Here is a 19,327-nt window from a genome sequence, read left to right on the forward strand (position 1 = left end):
GTGTTGTGGTCAATGAACCTTGCAGGATATTCTGCTTGAAAATGGAATTGATCTCTGATTAAGCTGCAGCATTCGTTTGTGGTCCTGATGGAGAAACATTGATCAGCATCTGATGTCACACATGCACGCAATAGGAATGCTGGAAAACAGACTGGAATCTGATGAGTCTGTGTGTGCTTACTGTCCAAATATATATTTCATACATATTTTGCTGCATGTGTTTTTATTAAGAAAGTAACAATATTTTGCTTAAAACATAAAAGGGATACATTAGTCCAGGCAGGGTATTTTAATCTTTGGTTTATGTTTCTTCTGTGCGAGAGCCTGTTTTAAATGGCTTTGCTCATGAAGAGCTGTTTCAGGTTATCTACCCTCCTTGTTCACTTCTCCCTTCTGTTCCACAAATAAACAATGATGTGGAATTGCAGTGGATCCTCTCCATATTGGCACTGGTATCTTAATGGCTTGAGAGCAAACAGCCTGAGGTGAGAGGTGAGTTTGACATTCCACTGTAAAGTAAGCTGAATGCGTAAACCTGTGCCACCTTGGCCATTGATAGGAGGGAACATGGACACAACTTGCCCTGGCATATTTAATGATCCATCCACGTGGATACTGATCCTAGCAAATGCAGTAGTCATTCTTAAATGTGAGTAACATGTGCAGACTACTTTAGAGGGATGTTTGGCTAAGATTGGCAGCACTAATTATGAGAGGGGTATAATGACTCAATGGGAATTAGATATGGAATTCGCAAGGAATCATATACAGAGACATGTTCTCTGAATCATATACAGAGGCATCATATTCTCTGAATCATATCCAGCATGTCAGAGGGTTGGAGGTAAAACAATGAAAGATACATTTGTTAGTCTGATGAAAGAAATGAAGTGACTACAGATTACCTGGGGAGGAATTGTAGATATGAGGTGAAAATGATGGTAGGAGAAAGGAATTTTGAAACTCACAGCAGGCAGAAAGGAACTAGAAACAGAATAATTAATGTTCATGAGAAAAAGTAAGCATGACAAGCAATGAGGAGCAAGTGGAATATTCAAGGGAATACCTGAAATGTTAATGGAATCTAGGAGATGTTGATCGGAAGGGTGAAGCAGAACAAATAGCATGCTGTTGAGACCCAAACATTTTTCAAATTTGCTGAGGATTTTTCATAGTTCTTGATAAAATAATATGTAACGTAAATCACCCATGCCCTATTATCTTATTATAGCTTGTTTTCTCTGCACAGCGCTAAGAAAGAATGTATGCATAGAAAGAAAATGTGGGTGTAAAAAATGAAGGAATTGGAGGAGAAAAACTGCAATCGGGAGCCATTGGCATCACCTGTTCTTCACCAGTTACCATGGTGCATAATAGTCATAATAGTTGTTAAATCTGTACGCAACAATATATGAGTGCTTTCTGGCTTTTTGAATTATATCTCTTGTTTTGCTAATTTATTCACTGCTACCTCTGTAATCTATTTCAAACCTTTTTTTCTAATAAATGGGTTTAGTTTGGTAGCAAATAGAATAAAAAATGTATTCTAAACCCTTAAAACAGATGAGACTGTGTGTAATGTGAATGCATTTTAAAAGTGATTAATGTTAATTTTTTGGTTTGCCCAAAACAAATTTCAATCTAAATCAGCTGCAAAATTTATTATTACAAGTTTTGGAGGGCGAGGGGTTTAAACTTGTGGTCTTCAATATGTTTGTGCAATACTTATATCACAGGTTAACTTAAAGGAAAAAATTGTTATACACATAGGAGGAATACATGAGTAACCATCATGTATGAGCAGATCCTGATCTGATTAACAGGACGAATATGACAAATTTAAAATTAGAGCAGTTAATAGTCATAATATGTTTTTTAGAGGAGATGACAGTACCACAGAGGCAGTACTCCGCGCAGTATGAGAGGAGGGGGTGTGCGGTTTAACAAAGTGTAATGTAATCTGTTCTGCAAAGGAGATAGGAATACATTGTAGGCGAGGGGGTTTAACTTCAGGGAGACATAATACAGAATAAAATGTAGAACATGATAAATTAAATGGTTTGTTAATAACAGCCAACAGAGGGTAAGTGTTGTTAAGGGTAAATTATATCTGACAAACGTAATGCAGACAGTTGAGCTAATGTGAAGGAAATGCAGTGGATGGTATGCATCTACAGGATACGTTTGTTGATAAATTGAAGGTGCAAACCATTATGGAGAATGAAACATTGTTGCTCAAGGACAGAAAATTAACTGATGTTTAGTCAGTGTCTATTGAATTGAGAATACATCTGCAATGCTGTTCTTTCGAGACAGTAATGGGACATTAACTCTTATTGATGTACAAATAATTTGGATGGGTATTCTAGGCAGGTGACACAAAAAGAAAGTATGGTTTTCTGTGAAGAGCAGTTACAATGGCATGATTATATACATCAATCTCTAATAAAATTTAATGTAGAAATGTGAAATGACACACTCTGGGAGGAAACATGGAGAAGAGATGCTTATGGTATGTCTGTTTTTTAATAAGAAAGGAAAATTCTTATGCTTTTACTGGCCAATATCTCTAAATAACTAGAAAATTAAGTCTTTATGAAGTTTCTCTATAATCACAATGCCCACTAATTACCTTGAATATTATTTATCTACGTTCCATTTAATGCTATTAAAGATTTTTGTTTTATCCTCATGTCTAACATAATTTCATCACTCCATATCCATAAAGTTCTTCTAATTGTTTTCCTATCATCCTGTGATAACTGTAAAGTTATATTGCCCAAATGGCATTTCACCAATAAAATGATTCAGTATTTTCCCACAGGCCTATCAAAATTACTCACAATTATGCACACCTCTGCCAGGGTTTCTCTTAACCTTTTATGATCCAACAAGAGGCTCTGTTTCTCATGATCCCACCTCATGAATAAAGCTTCCCATATCTCTGATATATCCTAATTATTATCTTCTGCATCTTGCCCAGGGTTTTGAAATCTTTGCAGAGTATCTAAAAGAACACAATGTTCCACTCAGAGTATTATGGCCATTTTCCTTCTGTGCTTTACACAATTATTTATAAAGCTAAGGACCCCAAAGTAATTAGTGGATGTTACGATACAGAGAAACTCTAAGGGAATAAAACTTACCTTGCTGGTTATTTACAGTGACAGGTCAGTATAAACATAGTGAGCCCTGTTTTATTTCTATTAAAATCTATGCCTTATTAAAGAACAAAAGGGCTAAAGTTAAACTGTCATTGTTGGTTGCCAGACCTGACTTGATTTTCTCCTAGAGATTAGATGCAGAATAACATGGCCATGAAAAAAATCAGTTTTAATTCATTCTCTGCTAAATACTAATGTTTTCTCACTGCAGATCAGAATAGTGGCATCTTCTAATGAGAGTACGTGAGATGAGTAGGTTCACATCAGTGGCACTGGGCTGGCAACAGGAGAAGACACAATGGCAGTAAGAAGAGAAGAACATATTAAGAGCAAGAGGTTTAGGTCCTTCAAACCCTCGTTTAATCGAAACATGGCAGACCTTTTAACTTTGCCACTTTCCTGCACTATCCCCTTATTCCTCGATTTATAAATATCTAGGAACGCTTCATTCCATGTAGGAATTTTGTGACTGTAAGATCTACTGGACTGAGATTAAAAAGTGAGAAAAATCATTTGTGTCTTTCAGGGAAGAGAACTATCAATCCTATACTGATACCAGCTGATAGCAGTCCCACCGAATGATCAATAGTTTTTGTTCCAGTAGTATTGCATATGTGTCTTTGAGCAAATTCACAAAACATCCCCAACCAAGCCTTGTCACACTTTTAAGTTGATCAGTGGTTGGTAATTGACTGAATGTTTTGCCTCAATATATCCCCGTTGAGATTAAGAAGCGGTTAAGATTCTTTTTCTTTGCTTTCCACTTTTATTCTCTCCTGTCAACCCATACTTTCAGGTGGTGTATTTTGCAGACTCTAGCGAAATGGATGATGCATCACATGACTACACAACAACAGTAAGAAACGTCCCTCTTTCTCATTTCTGAAATAGATGACGCATTCTAATTGACTTTCCCCTTTCTCTCTCCCCCTCCCTCTCTGAATCTCCAGGAGTCAGGATTGAGATTCCACTATGTTGCTGCAGGAGAAAGGGGAAAACCATTAATGCTGCTGTTACATGGATTCCCAGAGTTCTGGTAATGATTTTTCTCCTTTACTGATTCCTTTTTTACCATTAGAGTAGGAAAATAACTGCAGATGCTGGTACAAATCGAAGGTATCACAAAATGCTGGAGTAACTCAGCAGGTCAGGCAGCATCTAGGAGAGAGGGAATGGGTGACGTTCCGGGTCGAGACCCTTCTTCAGACTGATGTCAGGGAGGTGGGACAAAGAAAGGATATAGGTGGAGACAGGAAGACAGTGGGAGAACTGGGAAGGGGGAGGGGGAGGGAGGGGAAGTGAGACAGAGGAAACAGAAGAGACTTTAGATAGTTCCTCTGTCTCTCTCTTTTCCCCCCCTCCCCCTTCCCAGTTCTCCCGCTGTCTTCCTGTCTCCACCTATATCCTTTCTTTGTCCCGCCCCCCTGACATCAGTCTGAAGAAGGGTCTCGACCCGAAACGTCACCCATTCCCTCTCTCCTAGATGCTGCCTGACCTACTGAGTTACTCCAGCATTTTGTGATAACTTTTTTACCATTTGTGATTTTACTGCTATCAACCTGTTATTGAGTATAGTAAATTTGTTATGGGGTATGATTGCTTCTACAAAGCACTGAAGCCAATGTACTTTTTAATCTAACTCCATAAGAGAAGTTTAATAAGAAATGTGTCATCTTTGTTTTCCTATTCAATGGCCATGTTACAGTAGCTATTGCATTCTGGTTGTGCCCCAGGCTCATGATGTTATGCGATATCTGTGGTCCAAAGCATTTTATTATCCATATACAGTATAAATATAATAACATATAAATAATTATGTGTTATTTATTAGATGAACACACTAGTCAGAAAATCACAGACAAAACTTTTGGACATCTCCTGCCCTGCCTCTGGTGAAATATTCCAGACAGTATAAATACCTGAATTCTGTTACTTAAATGCACTGTTAACCATCACTTTTTAGTTTTAGTCTTGGTTTTAGAGATAGAGCATGGAAACAGGCCTTGTGGCCCACCGAGTCTGCGCTGACCAATGATCCCCGCAAACTAATGCAACCCTACACGCACAAGGGACAATTTACAATTATACCAAGCCAATTAACCAACAAACCTTTATGTCTTTGGAGTGTGGGAGGAAACCGAGATCCCGGAGAAAACTTACGCAGGTCACGGGGAAAACGTACAAACACCGTACAGACAGCACCCGTAGTCAGGATCGAACCCGAGCCTCTGGTGCTGTAAGGCAGCAACTCTACCACTGCTCCACCGTGTTCATGATGTTTTTCCGGAGCATGCATTTTGGAAAATCTATTGCACATTGTGTCTGAATATAGTCCAGTATTCACAGGTGAATTAGTCCCATGTGGTAGCTGTCCTTAATACTCTGTCTCACTATCACATTTCTTGTGTTCAAGACAGTAGTACATTAGAGGATAGACAAGCTATATTTAAAATAAAGATGGCCTTCATATCTGGCTGGAATATATGGACCTCGTCAATATATTTACAATGGATTGTCCTACATAAAATAATGTAGTACAAGGACATTCTATATTTAAAGTCAAGTGACTTATATATGACATACTGTAGCATTCAGATGGACTACAGTCACGATAAATAAGGTGGAGCTAATTTGAATGCAGTACATATTATACCCAGCATTAAACTGCAATTTAGCCACAGGGACATCACTATATCTGAGTTTTCAGTATTGTCAAACCTTGTATCAATGCAAAAATTATTTTTCAAATTGACCTCAGAGTTTCTTGTCCAGTGTCTAATCATAATTTAATACATCTGCTGCAGTTTCCCCTGCAGAAATAAAGGGAACAAATAAAGAAAAAAAATTCTGGTTTCTTAGAATTTAGAATTTCTGTTTGATTTATTACATTGTGATTACATTCCCTAGAATAGAATTGACCTTTTGCACAATACCATTCACAATAATCGTTTGCAATTTTTGAAAGAGAATCACTGAACAAAAATCTTTGTACTTCCTGCAAGGTAATCAAACTTTCTAATCCCAAATAAATTATCGAACAAGGACAATTGTGCACAGATTATGCGTAAATTGAAATACTGAAATAAACCAATAGTCTAAATCACTCAGATTGTGTTTATAAAATCAGAAAAAAGATGCCAACACAGTCAAAAACCCTTTGTCAGAATTGTCTTCAACATTGAACATTATCTCTGATTCAATTTTCACAGGTACTGCTTGACCTACAGAGTGTTTACAGCATTTTCAGATTTTATTGCAATTTTTTCTGATTTTAGTCTGATTTTATCCCTTAAGCAGTAGATTTACTTTCACATGTCCATTGTGCCTTCTTATCCCCTTTTATTTTGATCACTGGTCCAATATTAATGTGGTTTCTGTAGTTAAAATAACTTCTCTTTGAGTCATTGGCTCTGGTCCGTCCAGTCCTCTAATCTCTCCACAATCATCTGAAGATCCCGACCCCCAACCTCTGATGTCATGAGACCATAATGTCCTAATACCAGAAGGAACTCAACTCTCCAGTGTGTTGATCCCTTTGATGGGTAATCTGATCGCCCTTTACTCTCTATCTTAACTTGTGCAGATTTCAAAATGTGCAGATGCCACAGATGAAGAAAATAGGAACACAAACACTGGAAGCATAACAAAGAGGATAAGAATTCAACTACTTTTGAACAAGGAGTCCAGATAGTAATAGTAACCTTCCAAACATAGATTACTAACTTTTATTAAATGCAGCTATTTCCCTCAAAGCAACGTGTTTCATTTTCTGCTCAAAGTAGATAAACTCTCACAATTATATCAAAATAACAAGAAAGTCTAGGTTGGTACAGGAAAAGAAAAGCATCATTTTTTAAAGTTTAAGTGGGGGTTAAAAGTCGCATGATCTAGAGACGTGTCAACATTTCTCACCTCATCAAGTCAAGTCAAGTTTATTGGTCACATACACATACACGATGTGCAGTGAAATGAAAGTGGCAATGCCCGCGGATTGTGCAAAAAAAAGTTACAATTACAGCATAAACCCCTGATTGAGCATGTACCCCTGATGCAGGTATTTTATTCCCTGATACAGGTATTCCTGGCGTTATCAGCTTCAAGAATTTAAGTGCGAATTCCGAGTCATTGCAGTTGATTTACGGGGATATGGGGAATCCGATGCACCCGTTGGTCGAGAAAATTACCAGCTGGATTGTTTGATCACCGACATAAAGGAGATTGTGGATTCACTCGGTAGGTTACGCAACGGGTTGCCTGATCTGCTTTCCCTGGGGTATTTTATGCTGTTCCTGAATCTCCAAACATTTAGCATTTTCTCCCTTCATTTCTTTTTTTTCTAATTTTATAAGTCTCTGTTTATCTCCCAGCAAAATACAGAAACAGTGTCAACAATTAGGGTGGCACAGTGGCGCAGCTGGTAGAGCTGCTGCCTCACAGAGCTAGAGACCCAAGTTCTATCCTGACCTCGGGTGCAGTCTGTGTGGACTTTGTACGTTCTCCCTGTGACTGCATGGGTTTCCTCCAGATGCTCTGCTTTCCTCCCACGTCCTAAAGCCTTGCAGGTTTATAGGTTAATTGGCTCTGTAAAATTGTCCCAAGTGTTTAGGTAGTGGATGAGAAAGTGAGATAACATAGAATTTGTGTAAACAGATGAATGATGTTCAGCATGGACTTGGTCAGCCGAAGGGCCTGTTTCCATGCTGCATCTTTAAACTACATTAAACTGAACTAAATTACCACTTTACACTTTGGCATTGTTCTGCAGTCATGACTGTTATTTCAGTATATTGAAAGATGGGGAGTTGGAGGCCTAATCTGTGAATCTTCAAGTTGTTTCTTTCTAAATTAGAATTAAATGGTAGCAGCCAATGTTTCATTTTCTGTTCTAATGTAGATAAATGCATACAATTATGCGGAAATAATAAGCAAATTTCTAATGATGCTTTGGGCAGCAAGTTTAGAATTAGCAGTTAGAATTACATTGTTCTTTATTCTCCAATAAAGGGCTAAATTTTCAAGGTCTGTTAATTTAACTAACTGGTGCGTTAACACATTTTTGTGCAATCGTATTTCAGTGGAGGTAATGGAAGAAACCACCCATCCTCAATTACAACATGTGTAAAATAATGCTGCTTCCATCAGTATCAGGTAGGGAACACAGACTCCTGTTATAGGCCAACAAAGATTGTTTTTAATGTCCTTTGTAGACTGGGTTAACAGATCATGGAAACACTCAGCAGTTTAGTTTAGTTTTGCTTAAGTTAGTTGATTATTGTCACATGCACCGAGGTACAGTGAAGAGCTTTCCTTTACATGCTATCTGATCAATGAAAACAAGTCATCCACAGTGTAGAGAGAAAGGTACATTTAGTGCAAGATATGACTTTAAAGTCTGATAAAGTCCGATTAAAGATATGTAGGAAGGAACTGCAGATGTTGGTATATACCGAAGATAGACACTAAATACTGGAGTAACTCAGCAGGTCAGTCAGCATCTCTGGAGAAAAGGAATAGGTGGCGTTTCTGGTTGTGACCTTTCTTCAGACAAGAATGGTTTCAACCCAAAATGTTACCTATTCCTTTTCTCCAGAGATGCTGCCTGACCCACTGAGTTTTTCCAACATTTTGTGTCTGTCTCCGATTAAAGATAGTTCAAAGGTCTCTAATGAGGTAGAGGTTAGTAGCACACACTCTGATGATGAGGACTGTTCAGTTGCCTGGTAACAGCTGGTCAGGCGGCACTTGTGGAAAGAGAAATAATTATGATTTTATCAGCAACTTCTGCTTTCAGTTTAGATTTTCTGCATCTGTGATTTTTTTGCTTATCATTCGCTTTATTTCTTAATTCTGCCTCTCTTTGTCTTTATTTTCCTTTATGTTTTATTTGATGATAAACATAGTAGTTCTACTTGCACTTTTGGTTCAGGCCCTGTATGTAGCAGTAACCTGGTGGTTAAGGTGATTCACAGGTGCTTGTGCTCGTCAGAATGTCCAGTCATCATGCAGATAGTGTCGGGTTGAAACATTTCTTTAAAGATAAAGTTTCTATTCAAAACTCCATGGAATACATTGTGCCCATGTGTTTAATTGATGTTGAAACACAGAACTGCAGATATGGCTGATACCAATGATAGAAACAAAGTGCTGGAGTAACTCAGCAGGTCAGGCAGCATCTCTGGAGAAAAGGGATGGGTGATGTTTTGGTTCGGGACCCTTCTTAAGTGATGACTGGTTGTTGGTGCTTGTTCATCACTGACTTCAAAATCTAAGCAGTAAAGGTTTGTTAGGTTGGTTTTTGTTTTTCCTTGATAAAAGCTAATAACCTGAGGATATAGAAATATATATATATATATATTATTTTTAAATTTTATTTTAATGGTGAAGTTAATCCCAAGGAATCCCAGAAAAACAATGTTCAAGTTCCCAAGTCTGTAAGAAGCTACTCAATTTAGTGGCCAAGAGAAGCAGCTTGCTGTGCCAATTAATGTTCTGGTTTTATTTTGCCGATAGTGTTCAGGATCAGGACGTGGTGACACTCCCATAACTGCAGAGACCAACTGGATTATTTTTAAAAAGCCTGCAGCCAAATGTAACATATAACTTGATCTTGAGAACAGCTGTCGAAAGAATGGGAAAGCCAATAATTAAACACTCTCTAGCTTCCTGTTTTGATCAACATTTCCTGCAGTTATTTTCTTTCATTCACGTGCTGAGCAGTTTGGTTTTCACCTTTTGTGCAGGCTACAAGAAGTGTGTTCTGATTGGCCATGACTGGGGCGGACTGATTGCCTGGTGTTTTGCCATCTATTATCCGGAGATGCTAAACAAGATTATTATTCTGAATTGCCCACATCCTGCAGTTTTTTGTGGTGAGTGCCATTTCAAACCACTTGACACTTCTAACCTAATGATAAATGATTGATGCACTTGAGGTCTTGCAGAGTTAATGGATTTTTCCAGTGAGAGCCAAGCCTTGCAGTCCATATGGTTTAATTTTCTGTCTTTGCTGAGCTGGCTGAGCCCCACATGTCAGGATGGGAGGGGCACAACAATTGGCTGCAGCATCCATCCACTTGGGGTTGAAATGATACCAGATGGAAGGGAGCACAAGAATGATAATTTTTCTATGTATTAAGGGTATGGATGAATGTGAGAGAAGTCAAGTCAAGTTAAGTCAATTTTATTTGTATAGCACATTTAAAAACAACCCACGTTGACCAAAGTGCTGCACATCTGATTAGGAAAAAAAAAAAGAAACATACAGTAGCAGGCAGCCAAACACAACGGCGCGGCCATCTTGAACAAAATGTTTAACTAAAGCAGAATGGTGTCCCGCAGAGGAAAGTGTTCTGGTAAATCATTGGCCATGCTCCTGTCCATCAAAGGTATCACAAAAAGCTGGAGTAACTCAGCGGGTCAGGCAGCATCTTTGGAGAGAAGGAATGGGTGACGTTTCGGGTCAAGACCCTTCTTCAGACTGATGTCGGGGGGGGGCGGGACAAAGAAAGGATATAGGTGGAGACAGGAAGACAGTTGGCGAACTGGGAAGGGGAGGGGAAGAGAGGGACAGAGGAGCTATCTAAAGTTAGAGAAGTCAATGTTCATACCGCTGGGCTGTAAGCTGCCCAAGCGAAATATGAGGTGCTGTTCCTCCAATTGACTTCACTAACTTTAGATAGCTCCTCTGTCCCTCTCTTCCCCTCCCCCTTCCCAGTTATCCCACTGTCTTCCTGTCTCCACCTATATCCTTTCTTTGACCCGCCCCCCCCTGATATCAGTCTGAAGAAGGGTCTCGACCCGAAACGTCACCCATTCCTTCTCTCCAGAGATGCTGCCTGACCCGCTGAGTTACTCCAGCATTTTGTGATACCTGCGATTTGTCCCAGCATCTGCAGTTATTTTCCTACATGCTCCTGTCCATGATCCTATGTAAAATTTTAAAAGCACATCTGGTTACCAACCATTTGTGGAGCAAAATCTCAACAAGAATCAGTAATTACAGAGCAGACATGAGAGAAAACACTGAGAAATGAGAAATAAAACATTTATAATATCCTTTGAACTAATTATGTTTAAATATAACTGAGGTTGTTCATAGAAAGACTATCATTTGTGAACTCAAGAACCCCTAGACCAGTGCAGTAAGTGCCGCTCCACTACCAGTGAGATTGAGCCCAGAGCCCATGAGTTCCTCAGCCATCCATCTCCTTCATCCCAGATCGTCTTTACCTACTTTCCATTGTACACACACACACATCATACTGACTCAACCTATGGACCAGCTCGAAGTGGGAATTAACCAACAATCTACCCTCTTAGTCCACAAGCTGTAGCAGGGTAGTTGTTTGATTCCCGTAGCTTATTGGTGCCATTTAAACAAGGCTTGGACCAATTGCTTCCTGCCTCCACATCTTTCCTGTAATGGGGTGAACAGAACTGCACCCAACACTCCAAATGTGGCCTAACCAAAGTCCTATGGAGCTGCATCATGACTTCCACGTTTTTAATCAGAAATGAAACCCTCCTCCTCTTATTCCAGTTCATCAACAATTATTCTAATCTGGTTTAAAGTTTATAAATGGGAAAAAATAGCAGTAATTCATTCTGACAAGAAATCTTAACATCTTACTCTAGCGATCTAGAGAATGGGAGAGGATGTATTGATATACAGTATCTTCCTTCAGAGATTTTAATGTTTGCCTATTTTCCATTTGGGTGATCAGCTCTTCTTGTGTCCCTTTTGTTTGTGAAAAGTTCAGCTATCCTGGACATTTATTTTAATGGAGGAGATATTTTTGGAGGAGACATATTTAATGATAGCGGAGTCAAGGGATATGGGGAGAAGGCAGGAACGGGGTACTAATTGTGGATGATCAGCCATAATCACGGTGAGTGGCGGTCCTGGCTCGAAGGGCCGAATGGCCAACTCCTGCACCTATTGTCTGTTGTCTATTGTCTATTGTCTATTGTCTATTGAGATGCCTTGGTTTAATTATCACAGTTTCAACAGTGGGATTCTGACAGACTCAAAGTGAATCATCCCCTTTGTTATTTTCCTTGTGATTCCTTTATAATTTAATTGATGTAAATTAGTTTCTATTTTTAAAATAATTTCCTTAAATTCTTTTTGTTCATTAGGGTAACCTGTTTGACATTCCACAACTAAGCTTGAGTAACTGAATTATATGGAATGCAAATTATTAAAGATAATCCAGAATATAGTTTTACTTCCTGGTAGAAGTTTATTCCTGATGGATGTTTATGAAATTATAAGAGCCATCAGGTAGGGTAGATCATCAAGAGCCCTTTTCCAAAGGTAAAAATGTCAAAAACTGGAGGGCATAGCTTTAAAGTGAGTGGGAGTAAGTTTAATGGACATGAGGGAAGTAAGTTTTTTACACAAAAAGCCGTGGGTGCATCAAACGCTCTGCCAGGTGGGGTGGTAAAAGCAGACATGACAACATCATTTAAGAGGCTTTTAGATAGGTATATGAATATCAGGAGGGATATGGATCATGTGCAGGCAGATGGAATTAGATTAATTTAGCACCACGGTTTGCACAGAGACTGTGGGCTGAAGGGCCTGTTCCTGGGCTGGACTCTCCTATCACATTAGTCATATAAAATTCTATTTAAAAATGATGAGTAAACCAGATCACTACTTCAAGGATACAACTTTCAGTAGGATATAGAAGAATAGACCCAAGGTGTCAAAAGAAATAAGAACGGTAAATTGGTACTGAAAATGAAGTCAAAATGCCGGGAAAACACTTGTTGGTGTAAAGAACTGGCAGTTATCGAGCTACCACCCAATAGATAGAACTCCCAGCAGTGCCGAGTTGTTATTTCTCAATGGCCACGGGAAGGACGATGTGGTGGAGAACCAAGGCGGGTAAACATGTGCGGGTCTGATGACTTTCACTTCCTTGTGGGCATATTTACCATGTAAGACAACACAGCTAGAAGGGCCAAGCTTTTTCTTTCTTTGATCATAACCATAAGACATAGGAGCAGAATTAGGCCATTCAACCCATCGAGTCTACTCAGCCATTCAGTCATGGCTGATCTATTTTTCCCTCTCAACCCCATTCTCCTGCTTTCTCCTTGTAACCTTTGACACCCTTACAGATCAAGGACCTATCAATCTCTGCTTTAAATATACCCAATGCCTTGGCTTTCACAGCCGTCTATGGCAATGAATTCCATTGATTCACCACCATCTGGCTAAAGAAATTCCTCTTTATCTCCATTCTGGAGTTTCATCCTTTTATTCTGAGAATGTACCTTCTGGTTCTAGACTCTTCCGATACTGAAAACATACTTTCTACATCCACTCTATCTAAGCCTTTCATTATCCAGCAGGTTTCAATGAGATCCCCCTCATCCTTCTGAACTCAAAGAAAAAAGATCAAACTAAGGTTCCACATGGAAGGTTGATTAAGAAGGTTAAATCGTTGGGTATTAATAGTGAGGTTGCAAGATGGATTCAACAATGGCTGAATGGGAGATACCAGAGGGTAACGGTTGACAATTGTATGTCAGGTTGGAGGCCAGTGTCTAGTGGAGTGCCCCAAGGATCTGTGTTGGGTCCACTGTTGTTTGTCATTTACATTAATGATCTGGATGATGGTGTGGCAAATTGGATTAGTAAATATGCAGATGATACTAAGATAGGTGGAGTAGTTGATAGTGAGGTAGATTTTCAAAGTCTACAGAGAGACTTGGGCCTTTTGGAAGGGTGGGCTGAAAGATGGCAGATGGAGTTTAATGCTGATAAGTGTGAGGTGCTGCATTTTGGTAGGACAAATCAAAATAGGACGTACAGGGTAAATGGTAGGGAATTGAGGAATGCAGTGGAACAGAGGGATCTGGGAATAACTGTGCATTGTTCCCTGAAGGTGGAATCTCATGTGGATAGGGTGGTGAAGAAGGCGTTTGGTATGCTTGCCTTTATAAATCAGAGCATCGAGTATAGAAGTTGGGATGTAATGTTGAAATTGTACAGGGCATTGGTGAGGCCGAATCTGGAGTATGGTGTGCAGTTCTGGTCGCCAAATTATAGGAAGGATGTCGACAAAATGGAGAGGGTACAGAGGAGATTTACTAGAATGTTGCCTGGGTTTCAGCACTTAGGCTACAGAGAGAGGTTGAACAGGTTGGGTCTTTATTCTTTGGAGCGTAGAAGGTTGAGGGGGGACTTGATAGAGGTTTTTAAAATTTTGAGAGGGACGGACAGAGTTGACGTGGGTAGGCTTTTCCCTTTGAGAGTGGGGAAGATTCCAACAAGGGGACATAGCTTCAGAATTGAGGGACAAAGGTTTAGGGGTAACATGAGGGGGAACTTCTTTACTCAGAGGGTTGTGGCTGTATGGAATGGGCTTCCGGTGGAAGTGGTGGAGGCTGGCTCGATTTTATTATTTAAGAGTAAATTGGATAGGTATATGGATAGGAGGGGATTGGAGGGTTATGGTCTGAGTGCAGGTAGATGAGACTAGGTCAGGGAGAATGGTCGGCGTGGACTGGTAGGGCCGGACAGGCCTGTTTCCATGCTGTAGTTGTTGTTATATGTTAAAAATAAATGTTGGTTTTCTGAAGAAAATTCTGAATCCTGAAGAAAAACGGCAATACAGTGGCATAGTGGTCGAGCTGCTGCCTTACAGTGTTGGAGACCCATGTTCAATCCTGACTATGGGTGCTGTCTGTACGGAGTTTGTATGTTCTCCCTGTGACCGCGTGGGTTTACTCTGGTTTCCTCCCACACTCCAAAGACGTAGAGGTTTGGTAGATTAATTGGCTTCGGTAAATTGTACATTATCCCTAGTGAGTAGGATGGTGTTAGGGTGATCACTGGTTGGTGTGGACTTAGTGGGCTGAAGGGCCTGATTCCACGCTGTATAGTCAATTGTAGACTTTACTTTAGAAATAAATTGATTCTTTAGACTTTATACTTTAATAAAGTCTAAAGAATCAATTTATTTCTAAAGTAAAGTCTACAATTGACTATGTAGCCATCACCCTCACTACTTTGTGGGGCATCATTAATCCAGCAGCTAAAGCAGATTCACTACTTCAAAATATATTACTTCAGTTGGCAACTAGGACTTGTTGTATCAGTACATCCTCCTTGGATTGCCTGTAAAGAAAATCAATGGATATCATAGCACCAGGTTCATTAGGCAGGATGCAGTTTGTCACAATTTGTACAGAAATAGAATAAAATCTTGCTCCGTTTCTGCTAAATGCAGGTTGACCTTCATTAGTCTTGGTACCAAAAACAGAGATTATTTCACATCTATTTTTAATATTCAAGGTCAAATGTGATTATACCATGGCAACGTGCTTCTATATATATATATACCCAGAGGAAGTTGAAAGATATTTCTGTTGAGGTCAAACAGTGTTTAATTTACCTACTTATTTTTTTAATTAACCAGACAAATAAATCAATCCAAGAGCCATTGCGAGCCGTTCATTGCATGAAAGAATTCTCTTGAGATGAAGCAAGCCTTTACTTTGCTCCACTTAATGTGGTGTGATGGGAATTAATTGGCACATCCAATTAAATGCTACTTTTAATGAAACAATGGTATTTAATTTCTTCACCCCTTTAACAATTGTGTTTCAAAACTTGACCTTTTTGAAATTTCTCATTCCCTTGCAGTTCTTTCACTAATAATTTTACACCTGAGATTTCTGACAAATGCTACTTTTATGAAAATTGACATTTAGGCAGTGTACATTTCCTACACTGTAATGCACTGTCCTACACTGTATGACTTGGATGAAGGGATTAAAAGCACCATTAGCAAATTTGCAGATGTTACAAAGCTGGGTGGTAGTGTGAACTGTGAGGAAGATGCTATGAGGTTGCAGGGTGACTTGGACAGTGGGCGGAGGCATGGCAGATGCAGTTTAATGTGGATAAGTGTGAGGTTATCCACTTTGGTGGTAAGAATAGGAAGGCAGAGTATTATCTGAAAGGTGTCAAGTTACACAACCTGTCCAAGTCACTATTTGTACCTTTGACTCTAACCCCCCCCCCCCCCCCCCCCACACACCAACATCTCTCAGTTTGCATCTTTGTAGCTTTTAGACAATAGACAATAGACAATAGGTGCAGGAGGAGGCCATTCGGCCCTTCGAGCCAGCACCGCCATTCAATGTGATCATGGCTGATCATTTTCAATCAGTACCCCGTTCCTGCCTTCTCCCCATACCCCCTCACTCCGCTATCCTTAAGAGCTCTATCTAGCTCTCTCTTGAATGCATTCAGAGAATTGGCCTCCACTGCCTTCTGAGGCAGAGAATTCCACAGATTCACAACTCTCTGACTGAAAAGGTTTTTCCTCATCTCAGTTCCAAATGGCCTACCCCTTATTCTCAAACTGTGGCCCCTTGTTCTGGACTCCCCCAACATTGGGAACATGTTTCCTGCCTCTAACGTGTCCAACCCCTTAATAATCTTATACGTTTCGATAAGATCTCCTCTCATCCTTCTAAATTCCAGTGTATACAAGCTTAGTCGATCCAGTCTTTCAACATACGACAGTCCCGCCATTCCGGGAATTAACCTAGTAAATCTACGCTGCACGCCCTCAATAGCAAGAATATCCTTCCTCAAATTTGGAGACCAAAACTGCACACAGTACTCCAGGTGCGGTCTCACTCGGGCCCTGAACAACTGCAGAAGGACCTCTTTGCTCCTATACTCAACTCCTCTTGTTATGAAGGCCAGCATTCCATTGGCTTTCTTCACTGCCTGCTGTACCTGCATGCTTCCTTTCAATGACTGATGCACTAGGACACCCAGATCTCTTTGTACGTCCCCTTTTCCTAACTTGACACCATTAACCTTAGCGCAATCCCCTATTAATATAATGTGTATTGAAATAGTCTTTGAATATATTTAAGGCAGAAGTGAAGAGATTGTTTATGTGAGGAATGAAAGGTTATCATGAAAAGATGGAATGTAGAGTTGGAGTGATAGTCGGCTCTGTGTGTTCATATTAAATGTTGGTGTGGGCTTATTATGCCAACTATTCCTATTCGTATGTTGTATGTTTAAATGCAATTTACAATCGAAAAACGGGTAACACCAGTGTGCGGAAACCAGGGATTTGATTACATTTTTATGAAATTTATAAATATGTTAAATCAGTTTTGTTTTAGAAAAGATTGGAGATGTAATGTTATAAAATATATTACTCGTTATGATCAATGTTAATAACAGAAAGGCAATTGTCTCTGGATGGAGTGTGTCATATAAGCATTGTTGCCGTTGTCCTGATTGCAACAGTGTTTTTTTAACAAGTTCCAGGGATCATCTGTGAAAAGTCTTTGAATAAATTTGAGCTTCTCAAGCCTAAAGCATGTATGTTCTGCAATGGCCTTTGCTGAAGCTTATAAACCTACTGAGCATGTCCTTTACACCAAGTAATTCAAAAGCATCACTAGCAATGTTAGGCCTTCATATTGTAAGGAATCGTCTTAGCATTTATTGTCTTGGTGAGTTGGCAAAAAGAAAATAATAAACAGTATTAAGGTACCATTTTTGTGGATTGATAATGTACCAAAGTGACACATGTTTATTTAATATACGACTGATAAAATGCCGGAGATTGCTGTCCTTGAGAGCAATTTTCTTTGAGGTCAGCAATAAGGGTTGTTATATTGCACAACAATACAGATTCTAGGTCTGTAATGAAATTACTAACACATTATTTCTTAGTCAATGTTTTATTAATAGAATAAAAGAAAAAGTGCCCAGACAATGCATTGGATCGATATTCTCAATCACTGGCTCTAGTTAATTTGCTTCAATAGAACAGCTGCTGTATGTTGCCTGAACATCACTGAAACATCACTGAAGTCTCACCTGTTCAGTACTGCCTTCAACCACTGAAGGTCACCTCACCTTCTGTCTCCTTTCTCTGTTCGTTTACTTATTTACTTATTTATCTATTTATTCACTTCCCTATGTTCTCTAAATCCTTGTAAAGCGTCTTTGAGTATATGAAAAGCGCTATATAAATGTAATGCATTATTATTATTATTATTATTAAAATATTAATTGCTAAAGCATTTCAAAGAAACCCATGAAGCTAGATGCATTCTCTGAATGTATTGATATATTTTTTCCAGATTATGTGATGCGGCATCCCTCCCAGTTGATCAAATTAAGCTACTTTTTCTTTTGCCAAGTGCCATGGCTTCCGGAATTTGCTCTTACGATAAATGATTTCAAGGTGAGCGATGATTTTGACATTCAGATTTATGATGTTTAAAAGACTCATTAAGATTTTCTCAAATTAAAAAAAAAAATTGCATTTATTTTAATTTCTAATTCACAAGAGGTCAGTTATATAGCAGTAAATTGTGTGAGTTTTATGCCTTGATAATGATAAAGAAAAAGCTTTTGGGGGTCAATTTTAACATTGTGTTACCAGCAGATTGTAGTACAGTAGTAAGTTCGTCTCTGACATCAAAACTTGAGCTTCAGTTACTCTTAGTTAATGTAGATTTGTTCTTGAACTAGATAAAAAATTGCATTAGTGCTTTTTCTTAGAAAAACTTACTTTTTATGTCAGAGAAAACAATAATCCTGCTGCAAAATGTGGTTATAAAGCCATAGAGAGTTGCAAAACAAAAATAATCCCTTTGGTTCACCGTCATTAATTAGTCATCCATTTACATTAACCTTATATTATTCCCACATCATTATTTTTCCTATATTCCCCTGCCCCCTCAACCCCGATGTCTTTAGGAAGTGGGAAAATATTGGATCACCTGGAGCATACCTTACAGTCACAGTAATATTAATATTAATCTCCACACAGACTGGAGGTCACGATGGAACCTGGGTTTCTGGCGCTGTGAGGCAGTGGCTCTACTAGCTGTGCTAGTGTGCTATTGTTACACATTGCATCTCAGACTAAGGAGTGGGCAGTGCTTTCGGCATACTTCACAAACACAGATATACCAATGTTTAACCCTATTTTATGCTGTAGGTGTTGAAGTACTTATTCACAAGTCAGAGCACAGGCATTAGGACAAAAGAGTGCAGGATGACAGCAGACGAGATCGAAGCCTACTTGTACATCTTTTCCCAGCGTGGGGCCTTCTCCGGACCACTTGACCACTTCAGGAATGTATTCAGGTATGGT

At 39.2% G+C, this 19,327-nt stretch overlaps 1 protein-coding gene across 3 annotated transcripts in view; it reads left to right on the top strand.

Moving 5' to 3' along the window:
- The window catches only part of ephx4 (epoxide hydrolase 4), a 28,383-nt gene that overhangs the window by 1,753 nt on the left and 7,303 nt on the right, over nucleotides 1–19,327 (top strand). For all 3 annotated transcript variants that reach the window (XR_013547837.1, XM_078408209.1, XM_078408208.1), the window contains exons 2-6: nucleotides 4,115–4,200; nucleotides 7,240–7,397; nucleotides 9,905–10,033; nucleotides 18,306–18,409; nucleotides 19,172–19,320. Coding sequence is in view for 2 of the 3 variants with exons in the window: in XM_078408209.1 (XP_078264335.1) it covers nucleotides 4,115–4,200; nucleotides 7,240–7,397; nucleotides 9,905–10,033; nucleotides 18,306–18,409; nucleotides 19,172–19,320 (626 nt within the window). In the remaining variant the exon portion in view is untranslated. The remainder of the gene's footprint in view (nucleotides 1–4,114; nucleotides 4,201–7,239; nucleotides 7,398–9,904; nucleotides 10,034–18,305; nucleotides 18,410–19,171; nucleotides 19,321–19,327) is intronic.

The sequence above is a fragment of the Rhinoraja longicauda genome, chromosome 11 (genome assembly GCF_053455715.1).
Source record: "Rhinoraja longicauda isolate Sanriku21f chromosome 11, sRhiLon1.1, whole genome shotgun sequence".
In the NCBI taxonomy this organism is placed as follows: domain Eukaryota; kingdom Metazoa; phylum Chordata; class Chondrichthyes; order Rajiformes; family Arhynchobatidae; genus Rhinoraja; species Rhinoraja longicauda.